The sequence below is a fragment of the Capricornis sumatraensis genome, chromosome X, assembly GCF_032405125.1.
Source record: "Capricornis sumatraensis isolate serow.1 chromosome X, serow.2, whole genome shotgun sequence".
Taxonomy (NCBI): domain Eukaryota; kingdom Metazoa; phylum Chordata; class Mammalia; order Artiodactyla; family Bovidae; genus Capricornis; species Capricornis sumatraensis.
In genome coordinates this window covers 97895233-97912634 of record NC_091092.1, presented here as the reverse complement: position 1 = coordinate 97912634, position 17402 = coordinate 97895233, and the positions used below count along the sequence as shown (strand labels likewise).

At 38.5% G+C, this 17402-nt stretch overlaps 1 protein-coding gene across 1 annotated transcript in view; it reads left to right on the top strand.

Moving 5' to 3' along the window:
- Positions 1 to 16868, top strand: part of ZNF674 (zinc finger protein 674) — a 34886-nt gene extending 18018 nt beyond the window's left edge. Inside the window, 3 exon segments of the mRNA XM_068963222.1 lie at positions 15382 to 15606; positions 15609 to 16824; positions 16826 to 16868. Coding sequence (XP_068819323.1) covers positions 15382 to 15606; positions 15609 to 16824; positions 16826 to 16868 — 1484 coding nt within the window.
- The last annotated feature ends 534 nt before the right edge of the window (positions 16869 to 17402 follow it).

Below are 17402 nucleotides of genomic sequence, written 5' to 3'. Positions count from 1 at the left end.
GTGGTAAAGAACCTGCCTGCCAATTCAGGAGATGTAAGAGATGTGGGTTTGATTCCTGGGTCAGGAAGATTCCCTGGAGGAGGGCATGGCAACCCACTCCAGTATTCATGCCTGGAGAATCCTGTGGACAGAGGAGCCTGGTGAGCCATGACTAACAAAGAGTCAGACACAACTGGAGCAACTTAGCACACATGCATACAGGGGCACACTCTACATTTTGGTAATCTGTTAAGTACAAATTGGTATCTTACTGTAATTTTTGTTTCCCTGATTATAAGTAAAGGTATTTATCATTTCATATTTGGTGTGGACTAGATTTCCTTTTCTGTGGCTTACTTGTTTATATCCTTTATTTGTGTTTTTGTTGGGGGTATTTGACTTTTTTAGATTTATACAGATTCTTTATATAGTCCTGATTCTGATTTTGTGTATAGTCAGTATCTTTTTAAAAAATTTTTATTGGAGAGTATAGTTGATTTACAATGTTGTGTTAGTTTCAGAGGTACAGCAAACTGAATCCGTTACACATACACATATGTCCACTCTTTTTAGTTAGTATTCTTTCTTCATCTTGGTTATTGTTGGTGTTTTTTGAGTAGAAGTTTTCTTTGTAATGTAATTTCTTTGTAATTGATTGATTTTTTAGTTTGTACTTTTTGTGTAATTTCATGTAACTTTTCTCTGACTGAGCTCATAAAGATGTAATGTAATTTTCTTCCCAAAATTTCAAATTTTGCATTTTACTCTCTTAAAATCTGCCTAAGTCAGTTCAGTCACTCAGTCATGTCCGACTCTTTGTGACCCCATGAATTGCAGCATGCCAGGCTTCCCTGTCCATCACCAACTCCCGGAGTTTACTCAGACTCATGTCCATTGAGTTGGTGATGCTATCCAACCTTCTCATCCTCTGTCATCCCCTTCTCCTCCTGCCTTCAATCTTTCCCAGCATCAGGGTCTTTTCCAGTGAGTCAGTTCTTTGCATTAGGTGGCCAAAGTATTGGAATTTCAGCTTCAGCATCAGTCCTTTCAATGAATATTCAGGACTGATTTCCTTTAGAATGGACTGGTTTAATCTCCTTGCAGTCCAAGGGACTCTCAAGAGTCTTCTCCAACACCAGAGTTCAAAAGCATCAATTCTTTGGCACTCAGCTTTCTTTATAGTCCAACTCTCACATCCGTACATGACTACTGTAAAAACCATAGCTTTGATTAGATGGACCTTTGTTGGCAAAGTAAAGTCTGTGCTTTTTAATATGCTGTCTAGGTTGGTCATAGCTTTTCTTCCAAGGAGCGAGCATCTTTTAATTTCATGGCTGCAGTCACCATCTGCAGTGATTTTGGAGCCCCCCAAAATAAAGTTTCTCACTGTTTCCATTGTTTCCCCATCTATTTGCCATGAAGTGATGGGACCAGATGCCATGGTCTTAGTTTTCCGAATGTTGAGTTTTAAGCCAACTTTTTCACTCTCCTCTTTCACTTTCATCAAGAGACTCTTTAGTTCTTCTTCGCTTTCTGCCATATATATAGGCATATATAAAATCTGCCTAGATTTTACATAATTCATGAAGAAGGGAACTATTAATTGCCCTTTTTTCCCCATGTGGGCATCCACTTGTACCATCCCACATACTGAACCCTTTCAACGGTGGTGTGGGATACCCCTTCAGCTAGAGGACAAGTTCCATATCTGTGTGGGGCTTTTCCAATGCTCTATTTTGTTCCATTGGTCTGTTTGTCCCTTTGCCGTTTGCATGTTTTTCTAACTTTATAACTTTAAAGTGCCTAATTGAATGCTATATAAATGTCAACTGTTATATCATTCTTACTGTTGTTGATGTTGTTAATAGCTGGTAGGATGATTCTCCTTATCTCTTTGGACTCTTTGGTCTTCAAATAGGAATCTAAGGATTAGTTTGTCAAGTTCCATGGAAAACTATTGGGGATTTCAATTGCAATTGACCTGTGTTTGGAGATGAGTTGGAAGTATGTTGGGGTTTAGTATGTTTACTCTATTGAATTTTACCACCAGTGAACTCTTACTCAACCTGTCCTTTCTGCCATTTAGTAATATTTTGAACTTGTCTTCAGGACATGTTTGCACATCTTTTGTTACACTTATTCCTAGATACCTCCTAGCTATTACTGCAATTGTGATTAGGATTTTTTTTTCATAGTGTGGTTCCTAATTGGTTAATACTAATGTATGACAATGCATTGGTATTTATACATTCAATTTGTGTACAGAAACCTGTCTGAATGCTTTTATTAACACTAATAGCTTTTAGATTCTCTTGGGTCTTCTATGTAAACAATTATCTTCTTAAAAGCAATTTTGGATTTCCAATTATCAGTTCAGTTCAGTCGCTCAGTTGTGTCTGACTCCTTGTGACCCCATGGACTGCAGCACACCAGGCTCCCTGTCCATCACCAGCTCCCGGAGCTTGCTCAAACTCATGTCCATTGAGTCAGTGATGCCATCCGACCATCTCATCTTCTGTCCTCCCCTTCTCCTCCTGCCTTCAATCTTTCCAGGTGTCAGGGTCTTTTCCAATTATATATTTTCTTTTCATTTCCCATTCTATTAGTCAGGGCATGTAATACAGTGTCTAATAGATATAATGATAGTGAATTCCTTATTTGTTTCTGATTCTAATGGAAATAATGGTGAGGACAATGATAGAAATGTAATGATAGTCAATGTGTAAGCATGTGCTGTGCCCCACAAATGCAGTACTCTGTCTGCTTTATATACATTACAGAGTTTAATCCTCCAAATGATCTTGTAAAGGAAACTGGTTATTATTTTATAGATGAGAAACTGAGCACAGAGAATGTGATTTCTAAAACGTTCATCATTAAGTATATTTGCTGTGGTTTTTTGAAAAAAATATCTTTCATCAAAAGCTTTTATGTCCTTGGTTTACTAAGACATTTAAAAAGAATCATGAATGTGCGGTATTTTCTTGAATGCTTATTTTCTGCATCTATTGAGAAGATACTTTTTTCTTCTTTAATCTATTAATGTGGTAGATTATATTAACATTTTTCTGATGTTGTACTGTTCTTGCATTCCTGCGCTAAACTCTTAATTAGTTTTAAATCATTTTTAATTGATTGAATTCAGTTTACTCATGTTTAAGAGTTTTCCATTAATGTTCAGAGTGAGACAGATCTTTGATTTTCTTTTCTTGTACTGTTCTCTTATTTTGGTATCCAAGGTTATCCTCACTGCATAAAAAAAAAAAAAAACTGTACTTTTCCCTTTTTTTTTTTTCCTAGTTTCTGAAACTATATTGACTGAACTATACCTGTTTTAAGAGTTTGATAGCAGTCATCTATAACAGCATCTGGATAGGAAGCCTTTTTTAGGGCAAAACTTTCAAGTACAGAGTAAAATTTATAGTTTTTTAAAAATAATTCCTGATTTATTCATGTTTCCTCTATCTTCTGTCAGTTCTGATAATTTTTTAAGATAATCATGTTTCATCTGAGACTTCAGATTTACTGACCTAGGGCAGTATTCTCTTGATTAAAAAAGCTTTAATTTTTATCAAATTAAATCATGTCCATGGTTTAAAGAATAAAATAAATCTGATAAAACTATAATGAATGTCAAGGGCATAATACTGTACTTGGTCTTAGCTAACAAGCTGAGAAACAGTCAGGGCATGAGAAATATAAAATTCAGGATAGTGATTATCTGAGAAGAAAGAGAATAAAATGAGCCAAAGGTAAAAATAATTGTTTTAATGAGTAGTGGATATACAGATAATTTTTGGTATCTCTGTTCTTTATAATTTACATATTTCTTATAAAAATTATTTAAAACTTTCTGCTATGGAAGATGAAGATTTAGCTCACTTCATTGTTTTTGCCATTCATACACATACACACAAAGACTTCTTTTTTGAATATCAAGTTTTTTTCTTTTTTTTGAAGTATAGTTGATATATTTTACTGTGTTAATTTCAGGTATACAACACAGTGATTTGATTTTTTTTATAGATTATACTCCATTTAAAGTTATTCTAAAATATTGGGTGTATTCCCTGTGTCTAGTTTTTATTTTATACCTAGTAATTTTTATCTTTTTAAAAATATTTATTTGGCTGAGCCAAGTCTTAGTTGCAGCATTTGGGATCTTTAGTTGTGGCACGTGAACTCTTAGTTGTTGCATGTGGGACCTAGTTCCCTGATCAGGGATCAAATTCAGGCCATCTGCATTGGAAGCACATAGTCTTAGCCACTGGACAACTAGGGAAGTCCCAGTTTTTATCTCTTAATCCCCTTCTCCTATTTTGCCCCTCCCTTTTCCCTCTCCCAATTGGTAACAGCTAAATTGTTCTCAGTATCTGTAAGTCTGTTTCTCTTTTGTTACATTCATTTGTTTTATTTTTTAGATTCCACATATAAGCAAAAACATACAGTATTTGTCTTTCTCTGACTTATTTCACTAAGCAAGACTCAATGGACATGAGTTTGAGCAAACTTTGGGAAATAGTGAAGAACAGGGAAGCCTGGCGTACTGCAGTCCATGGGGTTGCAAAGAGTCAGACATGACTTAGCAACTGAACAAATATACCCTCCAGGTCTATCCATGTTCTTACAGATGGCAGAATCTCATTCCTTTTTATGGTTAAGTAATATTTCATTGCATGTATGTGTTTGTGTATGTGTGTGTCTTTGTTATCCATACATCTGTTGATGGACACTTAGGTTGCTTCCATATCTTGGCTTTTGTAAATAATGCTGTTTTGAACATTGTGTCTTTTCAAATTAGTGTTTTCATTTTCTTCGGCTGTATAACTAGGAGTAAAATTACTGGATCATATGGTAGTTTTTGTTTTTAACTTCCTGAGGGACTTCATAGTGTTTTCCATAGTGACTGTGCCAGTTTGCATTCCCACCAACAGTGTGGGAGGGTTCCCTTTTCTCCACATCTCTACCAACATTGGCTGTGGTCTTTTTCATAGTAGTCATACTGACAGGTGTGAGGTGATAGCTCATTGTGATTTTGATTTGCATTTCCCTGATGGTTAGTGATGTTGAACATCTTTTCATGTGCCTATTGGCCATCTGTATATTTTCCTTGCAACACAAAGACTTCTTGTTTGCCCATGTTCCCAGTATGATTATACCATAAATTTGCTTTCCATCAATACTGTTGTTTACATAATGATTATATGAACAAAATGACTATATGAACACTATAGATAGCTTAACCATGTAGTGACCTATGATTAATTTACCTTTTCTATGTAACTTTTAGTTTCCTCTGGTTAATAATTGCCTTGTTTCTTTCATTTGCTTCTTTCTCTGAGTACTTCTCGCTAGTTCAGCTTAAACACTTCATGACCCATGATCCAGAGTGATTTTAAATGTTTCCAGAACTAAAAGTACTCCAGCAAATGTCATATCCCTGTGTTTGTCTGGGGCCCTCTGACCACTCCCTTCTGGGTGGATTATCTTCATTCCTGTTTTGTGCAGCCACCATCCTGACATCTTTCTCCACCATCATTCTGGGAATTCCCCCCACTTTCTCATTGTTGGAAGTCCTCATTTGCTTTAATGCCATGCCTTCTTCCACATTTCACTGGAGCACATTCTTCCAGTGCTTTCCTAAGAAAGAATGTAGGTCCATGGGAGGTAAATTTTTTTTTTTAGATTTTTGAATATCTGAAAGCATTTGTTGAAACCTCATCCAAGATGGGGAGTTGAGCTTGGAGTAGAGTTCTAGGATGGACATTTCTTTCCCTTAGACTTATGAAGGCATTGTTCCATTGTCTTCTGACTGAAATTTTCCTTTTGTGAACTCTGAAGCTTCTAAGACTTTTCCTCCTTTTATTTCCTGCTTTCTGACATTTCTTCATGTGTCCTAATAAGATTCATTTCCACCCATATTGCTGGGCACTTGGTAGGAGACAAATCCCTACAGGGATAGTTGCCCCTTTCTCATGCAAAGCCAAGATGCTGCAGGGCTAGACAGCTGCAGTTCAAGTCCATGTGGCATGTAAGACTTTTTAGAAAGCCCTTTTCACTTTGTGGGAGATTCTCAGTTGACCCACTAAATAAAAATAGGCACATCCAGGCGTCTAGACACCCAGGAGAAGATCAGGTATTTAGTGCCCCAGGTAGGCTAAAATCATCAAAATAGGGAACATTCCACAATCTGCATTCCCAAACATCAGCCAGGAGCCACGCCTGCCATGTTAACACCTTGCTGGACATTACCTTTACTGGTACTCTCTATTTTTTCATGGGGATTGTAGTTACTATATACTGTTTGGAACCGAGTTCCAAGTTAGATCAAGGTAGTAACAAAACTCTGGAGATGGGGCTTTCAGTGGAGCTCCCTTCAGTTGCTGTGAGGATGCCAGTTTTCATTCCTTCCAGACCACACAGTTGAGGAGCCAGGGGTCTAGGGTGGAGGTGGAGATGGGGAGAAGTAACACCAAGTAGAAACCACGTACTTGGCTGTTCTCAGTGAGGTTCACTGGTGGTTCTTAAATAAATGCTTTTCAACGTGGTGTATGACTTTGGTTAATTTCCAAAGTCCTGAAATTATAGATTTTCATAATTTTGCCAATATTTTCATTGCTTTTAAGGGAAAGACTATTTACTAAGGTCCTCACTCCACTGTTCCAGAAGCCCTGCTTTAAGGCATTTCTCTTAAAACTGCACAAAAGTATAGAAAGTCATAGTCATAAGAAATGCTGTAGTTACCTTCCAATAATAGCAAATGCTAAAATTTTGTCATTTGGTGGTGATGTTTTTTTGTTTATAAAAGAAATAGAGGTTTACAAATAAAGGTGAAGCCTCCCTTTCCCCCTCCTGAGTCCTGTTGCCTTCATTCCCTCCATAGGCAAACAGTATCACGAATTTGGTGAATATCCTTCTAACCCATATTTTTATACTTTTACTACATAAATTTGCACCGGTAATCAATATAGCATTCTTTCTATAAATTTACCAGATTAGTGCCCTAGAAACCATAGGAGATCTTTCCACAACTAACTTTCTGTATTCAGTATTCACCTTTGAGTTTACCTGTGTTAGATTTAATTCATTCATTTTAACTCCTGTATAGCATTCCAACATCTCAGTATCAGAGTCCACCAATCTAAGCCTCTATTGGTGGGCATTTAGTTGTTTCTAATACCTTGTTGCCATTCTTGTACATGTACATATTTGCAGAATTTCTCTGTGGTGTAACTGTAAGTAGAATATGTAGTAGAATATATACATTTTTAACATTATTAGATGTCTAACCTTTTTTCTCTCATAATCAGTTTGTCATATATATTTAAGTGTTTTGCATCTATGTAACTGAAATTGTTTTATAATATTCTCATATTCTGTCCTTATTTGTTTTTGGCATCCAGCTCATTCTGTTTTGTATAACATCAGATCAGATCAGATCAGTCGCTCAGTCATGTCTGACTCTTTGTGACCCAATGATTCACAGCACGCCAGGCCTCCCTGTCCATCACCATCTCCCAGAGTTCACTCAGACTCACGTCCATCGAGTCGGTGGTGCCATCCAGCCATCTCATCCTCTGTCGTCCCCTTTTCCTCCTGGCCCCAATCCCTCCCAGCATCAGAGTCTTTTCCAATGAGTCAACTCTTCACATGAGGTGGCCAAAGTACTGGAGTTTCAGCTTTAGCATCATTCCTTCCAAAGAACACCCTGGGCTGATCTCATTAAGAATGGACTGGTTGGATCTCCTTGCAGTCCAAGAGACTCTCAAGAGTCTTCTCCAACACCACAGTATAACATAAGCATTGTTTTACCAATTTTCTTTGGTTATTAAGTGCCAGGTGTATCTGTCTATGATTTTAACATTTCCCATTTTGTTGTAATTGTCTTTTAAAAACACATAGCTTATTTTTAAAAGTACAATTTAATATGGTTGGCCTATACTTAATGGGGTTAATATTTATTTATTGTTCTATTACTGTATTTGTATTTCTTCTTTTAGAGGAAACTGTATTTTCTAAAGATCTCTGCTTTTCCTTTACCTCTTTTCATGCCTTTGCTGGATTTTCTTTACCCTCCCCCCATACCTTTTTCCCCTTTACTCATTTGCCTCTTGAATAATTCAACTACAAAGCATATTCTTAGCAAGCTTTGTATGTGGCAAATTCTCTGTCTTTTTTTGTCCAAAAGCATCTTTATTTTGTCATCTTCCATTGCAATAATTTAGCTGGGGATAGAGATATCTAAAAGGTTGTCTAAGGTGACAGCTTCTCTCAGGACTTCAAAAATATTCTTTTGGCTTCTTTTTTAGCTGATGAAATCTGTTGTTGATCTAATTGTTTCTTTATAGGTGATTTTAAAAATTTCTCCATGGTAGCTTTCAATACTTACTTTCTTAAAGTCTTACAGTTACACGGAACTGTGTCTCAGTACTGTGTCTCACCACACTCAGGACTCTGGACATTCAAGGGTAGGATATAAGGGATATATGTATGCCTATGGATTATTCATGTTGAGGTTTGACAGAAAACAACAAAATTCTGTAAAGCAATTATCCTTCAATTAAAAAAATAAATAAATTTTTAAAAAGGGTAAGATACATGACAGAAATCTCATTCATTATCTCTTCAAATGCTGCCTAGACTGGGGGTCCCTCAAGACCACTGCCACTTTCAGAGATTCTTGAGAGGGATTCCCAGGCCTCAGCATTTAGCTGTATATACAGCTAAGATTATCACAACAATGTAATAAGGATATACAGGCCTCCCCAGTGGCTCTGCAGGTTAAGAATCTGGCTGTAATATAGAAGACACAGGAGATGCAAGTTCAGTCCCTGGGTCAGTTAGATTCCCTAGAGGAGGAAATGGCAACCCACTCCAGTATTCTTGCCTGGAAAATTCCATGGACAGAGGAGCCTGGCAGGCTTTAGTCCATAGGGTCTCAAAGAGGCAGACACGACTTATCGACTGAGGATATAAGGATATACAACTAGAGCATAAGGGGAGAAGACAGGAGCAGAATCTGGAGGACTCCATGTAGAGTTCCTTATGTTCTCTCCCTCCCATCTAGGGTCACACAGCACACACTTCTCCCAGCATTGAAAAGGCAGCAACATGTGTGTTTTTGTGCACAGAGAAGCCCATTAGAGACTCAGCATCTATACATATACCAACTGCCCCGCACATACCAACATTCCAGAATCCCAGAAGGAAAGCAGATCACCTTGTTTGTAGAAGCAGCCTTATCAGTTAGTGAATGGTGGGGACATTCCTGAACTCTATAAATTTCCAGATGGCAGCCAAGGGCCAGCTTTGCAAGCTGGCCTTTCTAAGTATAGCAGTCTCAGTGTTGCTCTAGTAACCCATTTCTTGGCATATTGCCTCTCTCTTTTTCTCTAGTCTTCCATTTGGATTAGCTGTTAAACCTATTCTGGAACTTATCATTTCTCTATTTCTCTTACCATATTTCCATTGTTAGCTCTTCATGCTACATTCTGGGTGATCTCAAGGTCTGTCACCTAATTTGTTAAATCTGTCTTTATCTGTGACTAGATAGAAAGTAGGTAGAGTTCTTCCCTTATTTCTTTGAACAGTTGAAATATATTTATCTTGAAGTCCACATGGTTTTTTAACTAGCTATAGTTCTAGAAATGGGAGTATCTTTAAATATATCTGCTGCCTCCCTTTCATAGTAGGTCATTTCCTTGTGAGATTGTTAATTTTTTACTGTTAACTCTTCAGTGATAATTGGTATTCCATAGACATCCTGTGAGCCCTAAGCTATGAAAATACAAAAATATATATTTTGGAAGATGTGCCACCACTGGGAACCTACTAATACAGGACCAATTTTCAGTCTAACTTTTTAGCTTAGGGGGCTCTCTACTACACTTATAATCATTTGGATTGAGTTACAGAACTAGGCTTTTGATTTTTTTAATCTTATTAATGTATAATTACAATGTACACTCTGCTGTACAGAAAAGTGACTCAGTTACACTTACATATATTCTTTTTCATATTTTTTTCCATTATGGTTTATCACAGAATATTGAATATAGTTCCCTGTGCTATACAGTAGGACCTTATTCATTAATTCTATACATACTAGTTTGCATCTACTAATCCTAAACTCCCAATCCAACACTCCCCCATCCTCCCTCCCCTTTGGCAACCACAAGTCTGTTTTCTATGTCTGTGAGTCTGTTTCCGTTTCATATATAGGTTCATTTGTATCATATTTTGGGAGAAGGCAATGGCAACCCACTCCAGTACTCTTGCCTGGAAAATCCCATGGATGGAGGAACCTGGTAGGCTACAGTCCATGGGGTTGCGAAGAGTCGGACACGACTGAGCGACTTCACTTTCACTTTTCACTTTCATGCATTGGAGAAGGAAATGGCAACTCACTCCAGTGTTCTTGCCTGGAGAATCCCAGAGGCAGGGGAGCCTGGTGGGCTGCCGTCTATGGGGTCACACAGAGTCGGACACAACTAAAGCGACTTAGCAGCAGCAGTAGTATCATATTTTAGATTCTACATATAAGTTATTTCATAAGGTATTTGTCTTTCTCTGACTTCACTTAGTATGTTAATCTCTAGGTCCATCCATGTTCCTTCAAATGGCATTATGTCATTCTTTTTATGGCTGAATAATATTCCACTTTAGATATATATCTTTCTTACCCATTCATCTGTCAGTGGACATTTAGGTTGTTTCCATGTCTTGGCTATTATAAATAGTGCTGCTATGAACATAGGATGTATGTATCTCTTCGAATTAGTGGTTATGTCCAGATATAAGCCCAGGAGTGGGATTGCTGGATCATATGGCAACTCTTGTTTTAGTTTTTAGAGGAACCTCCATACTATTTTCCAGTGGATGCACCAATTCACATTCCCACCAACAGTATAGGAGGGTTCCCTTTGCTCCACACCCTCTCCAGTATTTATTTGTAGACCTTTTAATGATGGACATTCTGACCTGTATAAGGTAGTACCTTATTGTAATTTTCATTTGCATTTTTCTGATAATTAGTGATGTTGAGCATTTTTTTCATCTACCTACTGGCCATTTGCATGTCTTCTTTGCAGAAATGTCTATGTCTTGTGCCCATTTTTTTTTCAGGAAAATTTTTTTTTATTGCCATATAATTGCTTTACAATGTTGTGTTAGTTTCTGCTGTACAACAGAGTGAATCAGCCATATGTATACATATATCCCCTCCCTCTTGAGTCTTCCTCCTCCCCGCCTCATTCTGTTCTTCTAGGTCAAAACAGAGCACCAAGCTGAGCTTCCTGTGTTATACAGCAGCTTCCCACTAGATATCTGTTTCACACATGCTAGTGAATGTATGCCAGTGCTATTCTCTCAATTTTTCCTACCCTCTCCTTTGCCCCTTTGTCCAGAAGTCCATACTCTACATCCACACCTCTTTTTCTGCCCTGCAAATAGGTTCACCAGTATCATTTTTCTAGATTGCAGATGTATGCATTACCATATGATATTTTTCCTACTTACTTCACTCTGTATGACAGACTCCAAGTCCATCCACATCTTTATAAACGACCCAAATTCATTCTTTGTAGCTAAGTAATAGTCGGTTGTATATATGTACCATATCTTTATCCCTTTATCTGTTGATGGACATTTAGGTTGCTTCCATGTCCTGGCTGTTGTAAATAGTGCTGCATTGAACATGGGGTGCATATATGTTTTTTGATTTTTAAATTGGAACTCTAAAAATTTATTTGTGTGTGTGTGTTCTGCTACTGCTGCTGCTAAGTTGCTTCAGTCGTGTCTGACTCTGTGTGACCCTATAGATGGGGGCCCACTGTCTCTGGGATTCTCCAGGCAAGAACACTGGAGTGGGTTGCCATTTCCTTTTCCAATACATGAAAGTGGAAAGTGAAAGTGAAGTCGCTCAATCATGCCCAACTCTTAGCGACCCCATGGATTGCAGCCTACATGCCGAGGTCCAGCCTCAGCAGAGTCCAGGGATAACCTCAGGATGGATGTCGTCGGCGAATGAAGAAAGATAGAGAAAGAGATAAGGAAACAATGACAAGGGGTGACCAAGCTTCAGTGAGCGAGGCCCCTTTACTTTATTTTTCTCAGGGCTTTTATACCCTGAGTTGTACATACAGCAAGGTGAAAAATGCAGAGTCAACTCAACATTCCTTCAATATTAACTTTTATCGATATCCGATTCCTTCCTGCAAGAGTCTTGTTTTTTGTACATTATCTTCTGGCCTGGAGGCCTGTTGATATTTTATGACCTCTGTTTGATAAAGGTTGGTCAGCCAGAACAATAATTTTCCCTTAAAGTGTTTCTTCTTAAATTCCTAGCCCGCGTCACCCTTAAAGTACAGAGTTACATTTTTATGGAGCAAAGATTCAGTGGGTTACAGCAAAGAAAAAACTTACTAACTCAAAGTCTAATGTTGCTAATGCTAAAGCTACTGCTTGTTATTTCTACATCCTGACTGTATGCACTCTCAGGAACACAATGGATAAGGGATGTGAGAACTTGGCAGCAAGCATAGGCTTAACAATGTTGCAAGAGTCTCAATAAACCTGCCAAGTAAGCTAGAATGCTAACAGGGGCTTTGAAACACTCATTTCATGCCCAGGAGAATTATCAACTAGAGCCTTAAGTTAACTCTTTCCAGAGAAAGAGAAAGGTGGTCGGGGACAGCCCCCTGTTAATGTCAGAAGAGTTGGTGAAAGTCATGAAAAAACAGATTCTGGTTTTGGGGTAGATGCTCGAGAAAGGGGGGCCCCTCGAGGCCTGATCTCGCCTTTGCCCATCAGGCCTCTTCCTCATGACCTTTGCCATGGGCGGGATTCTCCACGCTGGCTCCCAGCACCTACCAGGCTCCTCCGTCCATGGGATTTTCCAGGCAAGAGTACTGGAGTGGGGTGCCATTGCCTTCTCCAGCATGTGTGCTCAGTCATATCCAATTCTTTGTGATCCCATGGACTACAGCCCACCAGGCTCCTCTGTCCATTTTTCCCAGGCAAGAATACTGGAGTAGGATGTCATATCCTTCTCCAGGGGATCTTCCAAACCCAATGATCAAATGTGTTTCTGGCATCTCCTGCACTTGCAGGTGGGTTCTTTACCACTGTGCCACCTGAGGAGCCCCCAAAATGAAGTGTGTTAGTTGCTCAGTTGTGCTCAGTCTATGTGATCCCATAGAGACTGTTGCCCACCAGGCTCTTCTGTCCATGGAGATTCTCCAGGGAAGAATACTGGAGTGGGTAGCCATTCCCTTCTCCAGGGGATCTTCCTGACCCAGGGATTGAACCCAGTCTCCTGCATTGCAGGAGGTATCTTTACCATCTGAAGGAAGCCCCCCTCACAAATTTATTTGTCCATTTATTTATTTATGGCCTCCCTGGGTCTTCATTGCTGTATGCAGGCTTTCTCTAGTTGCAGCGAGCAGGGGCTACTCTAGTTGCAGTGCAGTGGCTGCTCTTATCATGGAGCTCAGGCTCTAAGCCCATGGACTTCAGTTGTTGCAGCATGCAACTTCAGTAGTGAAGGCACATGGGCCCTGGAGTGTTTGGGCTTCAGTAGTTGTGGTGCACAGGCTTAGTTGCTCCACAGCATGTGGGATCTTCCCAGACCAGGGATTGAACCCATGTCCCCTGCTTTGGCAGGTGAATTCTTAACCACTGGACCACCAGGGATATCCAGAATACACTTTCTTCTTACCTGAGAACAGTTTTTTGAACACTCAGTTACCATCCTTTCTGTGTCTATCTTTTTTTCAGGAAGGCAGAAAGGATCCTTAGAAACAACACCTCCTTGCATCCCAGGGCCCTCCCTTGATGCAGTACTCACCAAGGACAACCTGAACCACAAGATGACCAGCATGATGACCCTTAGGCCCATTTTTTGATTAGGTTGTTTTCTTGTTATTGAGTTGTATGAGCTGTTTGTATATTTTGGAAATATACAAATATAGTTTGTATATTTAAGCCCTTGTTGGTCTCATCATTTGCAAATATTTTTTCCCAGTCCATAAGTTGTCTTTTCATGTTGTTTATGGTTTTGTTTGCTATGCAAAAGCTGGTGGCTGAGATGGTAAAGAATCAGCCTGCAATGTGGGAAACCTGGGTTCAATCCCTGGATTAGGAAGATCCCCTGGCAGAGGGCATGGCAACCCACTCCAGGATTCTTCCCTGGAGAATCCCCATGGACAGAGGAGCCTGGTGGACTACAGTCCATGGGGTCACAAAGAGTTGGATACAACTGAGTGACTAAGCACACATGATTTCATTTGCTGTGCAAAAGCTTGTAAGTTTGATTAGGTCCCATTTGTTTATTTCTGCTTTTATATCTATTGCCTTGGTAAACTGATCTAAGAAAACATGGGTACAATTAATGTCAGAGAATGTTTTGCCTATGTTCTCTTCTAGGAGTTTTATGGTATCCTGTCTTATATTTAAGTCTTTAAGCCATTTTGAGTTTATTTTTGTGCATGGTCTGAGAGTGTGTTCTAACTTCATTTATTTACATGTCATAGGTAATTTGATAGGTATTGCATTAAATCTGTAAATTCCTTTGGGTAGTATGACCATTTAAACATATTAATTTTTCCAATCAAAGAGGATGGGAGTTTTTTTCCTTCAGGCCATCTTCAGTTTCCTTTGTCAATGTTTTATGGTTCTCAGTGTATTAAGTCTTTCACCTCTTTGGTCAAGTTTATTCCTAAGTATTTTATTTTTTGATGTGATTTTAAAAGGGATTTTTTTTTTACTTTTCTGATATTTCACTATTAGTATAAAGAAACATAACCAGTTTCTTTGTGTTAATCTCATATCCTGCTACCATGCTGAATTTATCAGTTCTAGTAGTTTTTGTGTGGAATCTTCAGGGTTTTCTATATATAGTATCATATCAGACTTCTAATTTCTTATATATAATATCATTCTTTCCAGTTTCCTTGACCAGTAGGGAGTCTTTCTAGTTCCTGTTTAACAAGCATGGATACTCTTTGTGGTTCCTACTTTAAGTGAAAATTACATTCCAGTTTCCTGAATATTTGTGCCCTGTGGTCTGGATTCCCCAGTAAATCTTCACGCTTCAGTTTCTGTTCACCCCATCACTTTAAATTCTCATTTCACTTTTGATGTCTAAAATTTATATTTTCTTGGTCTTGAGCTTGACTGTGAATTAAATTATTTTTGTTTAATATAGGCCAGCATTTCTTTGTATATACAGTTGAGGGAAGTGGTGGAGTATAGGGAAGGTGGTGGAATATAGGGAGGGTTCATTCACATCAGCTCAGGCCCATTAATAGGAGTTCACAGCAGGGCATCTATGAATGAATTTTGTCCCATAACATTATCATAGAAATACTTACAAGTTTGATGAATCATTGCATTTTTCCCTAGAATTCTGGAAAGTTAATAACCAGATAGATAACCACAAGGAAAGCCAAGACAAACCTCTATGGCAAGCTGCATCCATAAATAAGGAAACACTGAAGGATAAAAGTGGCCAAGAATTCAGAACATATGGAGAAATCATTTATCCAAGCACAGGCTTTGTTTCTATAGGACAAAGACTCACTAAATATTATTCATGGGGAAAGTGTTCAAAACATAATTTGAATTTTCTTAGAGTAGAAGCTGTGTAAGAAAGAAAGGTTATGAATGTAAGGCATATTGGAAATTATGCTTCTATTCTAATCTTGATAAAGCTCAATCTGGAGAGAAATTTTTTGAGCCTAATGAACATGGAAAAGCCCTCCACTGTAAGCAAGCTCTTAATAAAAGTCCAAGAATTCAAAATGGGGAGAAACTCTATCAATGTTCTGAATGTGGAAAAGTGTTTATCCAGAAAGCAAACCTTGTTGTACATCAGAGAATTCACACTGTAGAGAAACCTTATGAATGCTGTGACTGTGCAAAAACTTTCAGCCAGAAGTCAACCCTAATTGCACACCAGAGAACTCATACAGGGGAAAAGCCGTATGAATGCAGTGAATGTGGGAAAACATTTATCCAGAAGTTAACTCTGACTAAACATCAGCGAACTCGTACAGGAGAGAAACCGTTTGTATGTGGTGAATGTGCAAAAGCTTTTAAGAGTTCATATCACCTTATTAGACATGAAAAAACACGCATTAGACAAGCATTTTATGAAGCTATCAAATGTGATAAGTACAGCCTTATATATCAAAGGACTCATATTGGTGAAAAACCTGAATGCAATAAACATGGGAAAGCCTTTGATGAGACACCTACACCCATTAAACATCAGCTAACTCATACGAAAGAGACACTTTATAAGTGTAGTAAATGTGGAAAAGGCTTCAGGGGAAAGTCACATCTGTCTGTTCATCAGAGAGTTCATACACGAGAAAAATCCTATGAATGCAGCATATGTGGGAAGACTTTCAGTAGAAAATCACATCTCTCTGTCCATCATAGAACTCACACAGGAGAGAAACCTTATGAATGCAGAAGGTGTGGGAAAGCATTTGGTGAGAAGTCAACCCTTATTGTACATCAGAGAACTCATACAGGAGAAAAACCCTATAAATGCAATGAATGTGGGAAAGCTTTCAGTGAAAAGTCACCACTGATTAAACATCAGAGAATTCATACAGGAGAGAGACCCTATGAGTGCAGTGAATGTAGGAAAGCATTCAGTAGGAAGTCAACTCTCATTAAACATCAGAGAATTCATACAGGAGAAAAACCTTATGAATGCAGTGAATGTGGGAAAGCTTTCAGTGTGAAATCAACTCTCATTGTACATCACAGAATGCATACAGGAGAGAAACCTTATGAATGCAGAGAATGTGATAAAGCCTTCAGTGGGAAGTCAACTCATTAAACATCAGAAAAGTCACACAGGAGATAAAACCTATTAATATACTTACTAATAACCTATAATATGATATAATAACCTATCATAACCTATTACTATATTAATATAGAGATAATTTCACTAGTTATACCTCTGCTGCTGCTGCTAAGTCGCTTCAGTCGTGTCTGACTCTGTGCGACCCCATAGATGGCAGCCCACCAGGCTCCCCTGTCCCTGGGATTCTCCAGGCAAGAATACTGCAATGGGTTGCCATTTCCTTCTCCAATGCATGAAAGTGAAAAGTGAAAGCGAAGCCACTCAGTTGTGTCCGACTCTTAGCTACCCCATGGACTGCAGCCTACCAGGCTCCTTCGTCCATGGGATTTTCCAGGCAAGAGTCCTGGAGTGGGGTGCCATTGCCTTCTCCAAGTTATACCTCATTATATATCAATTCATCCTGGGGAGTAACCTTATAAATATCAAGAATGTAAAAATCTTCATATTACTATTTAATGTTCATTTAACTTAAGACAGAGCACAAAAGCATAATTCCAGAAGCATCTAATAAATGTGACCAAATTTTCATCCAGAATTCTTA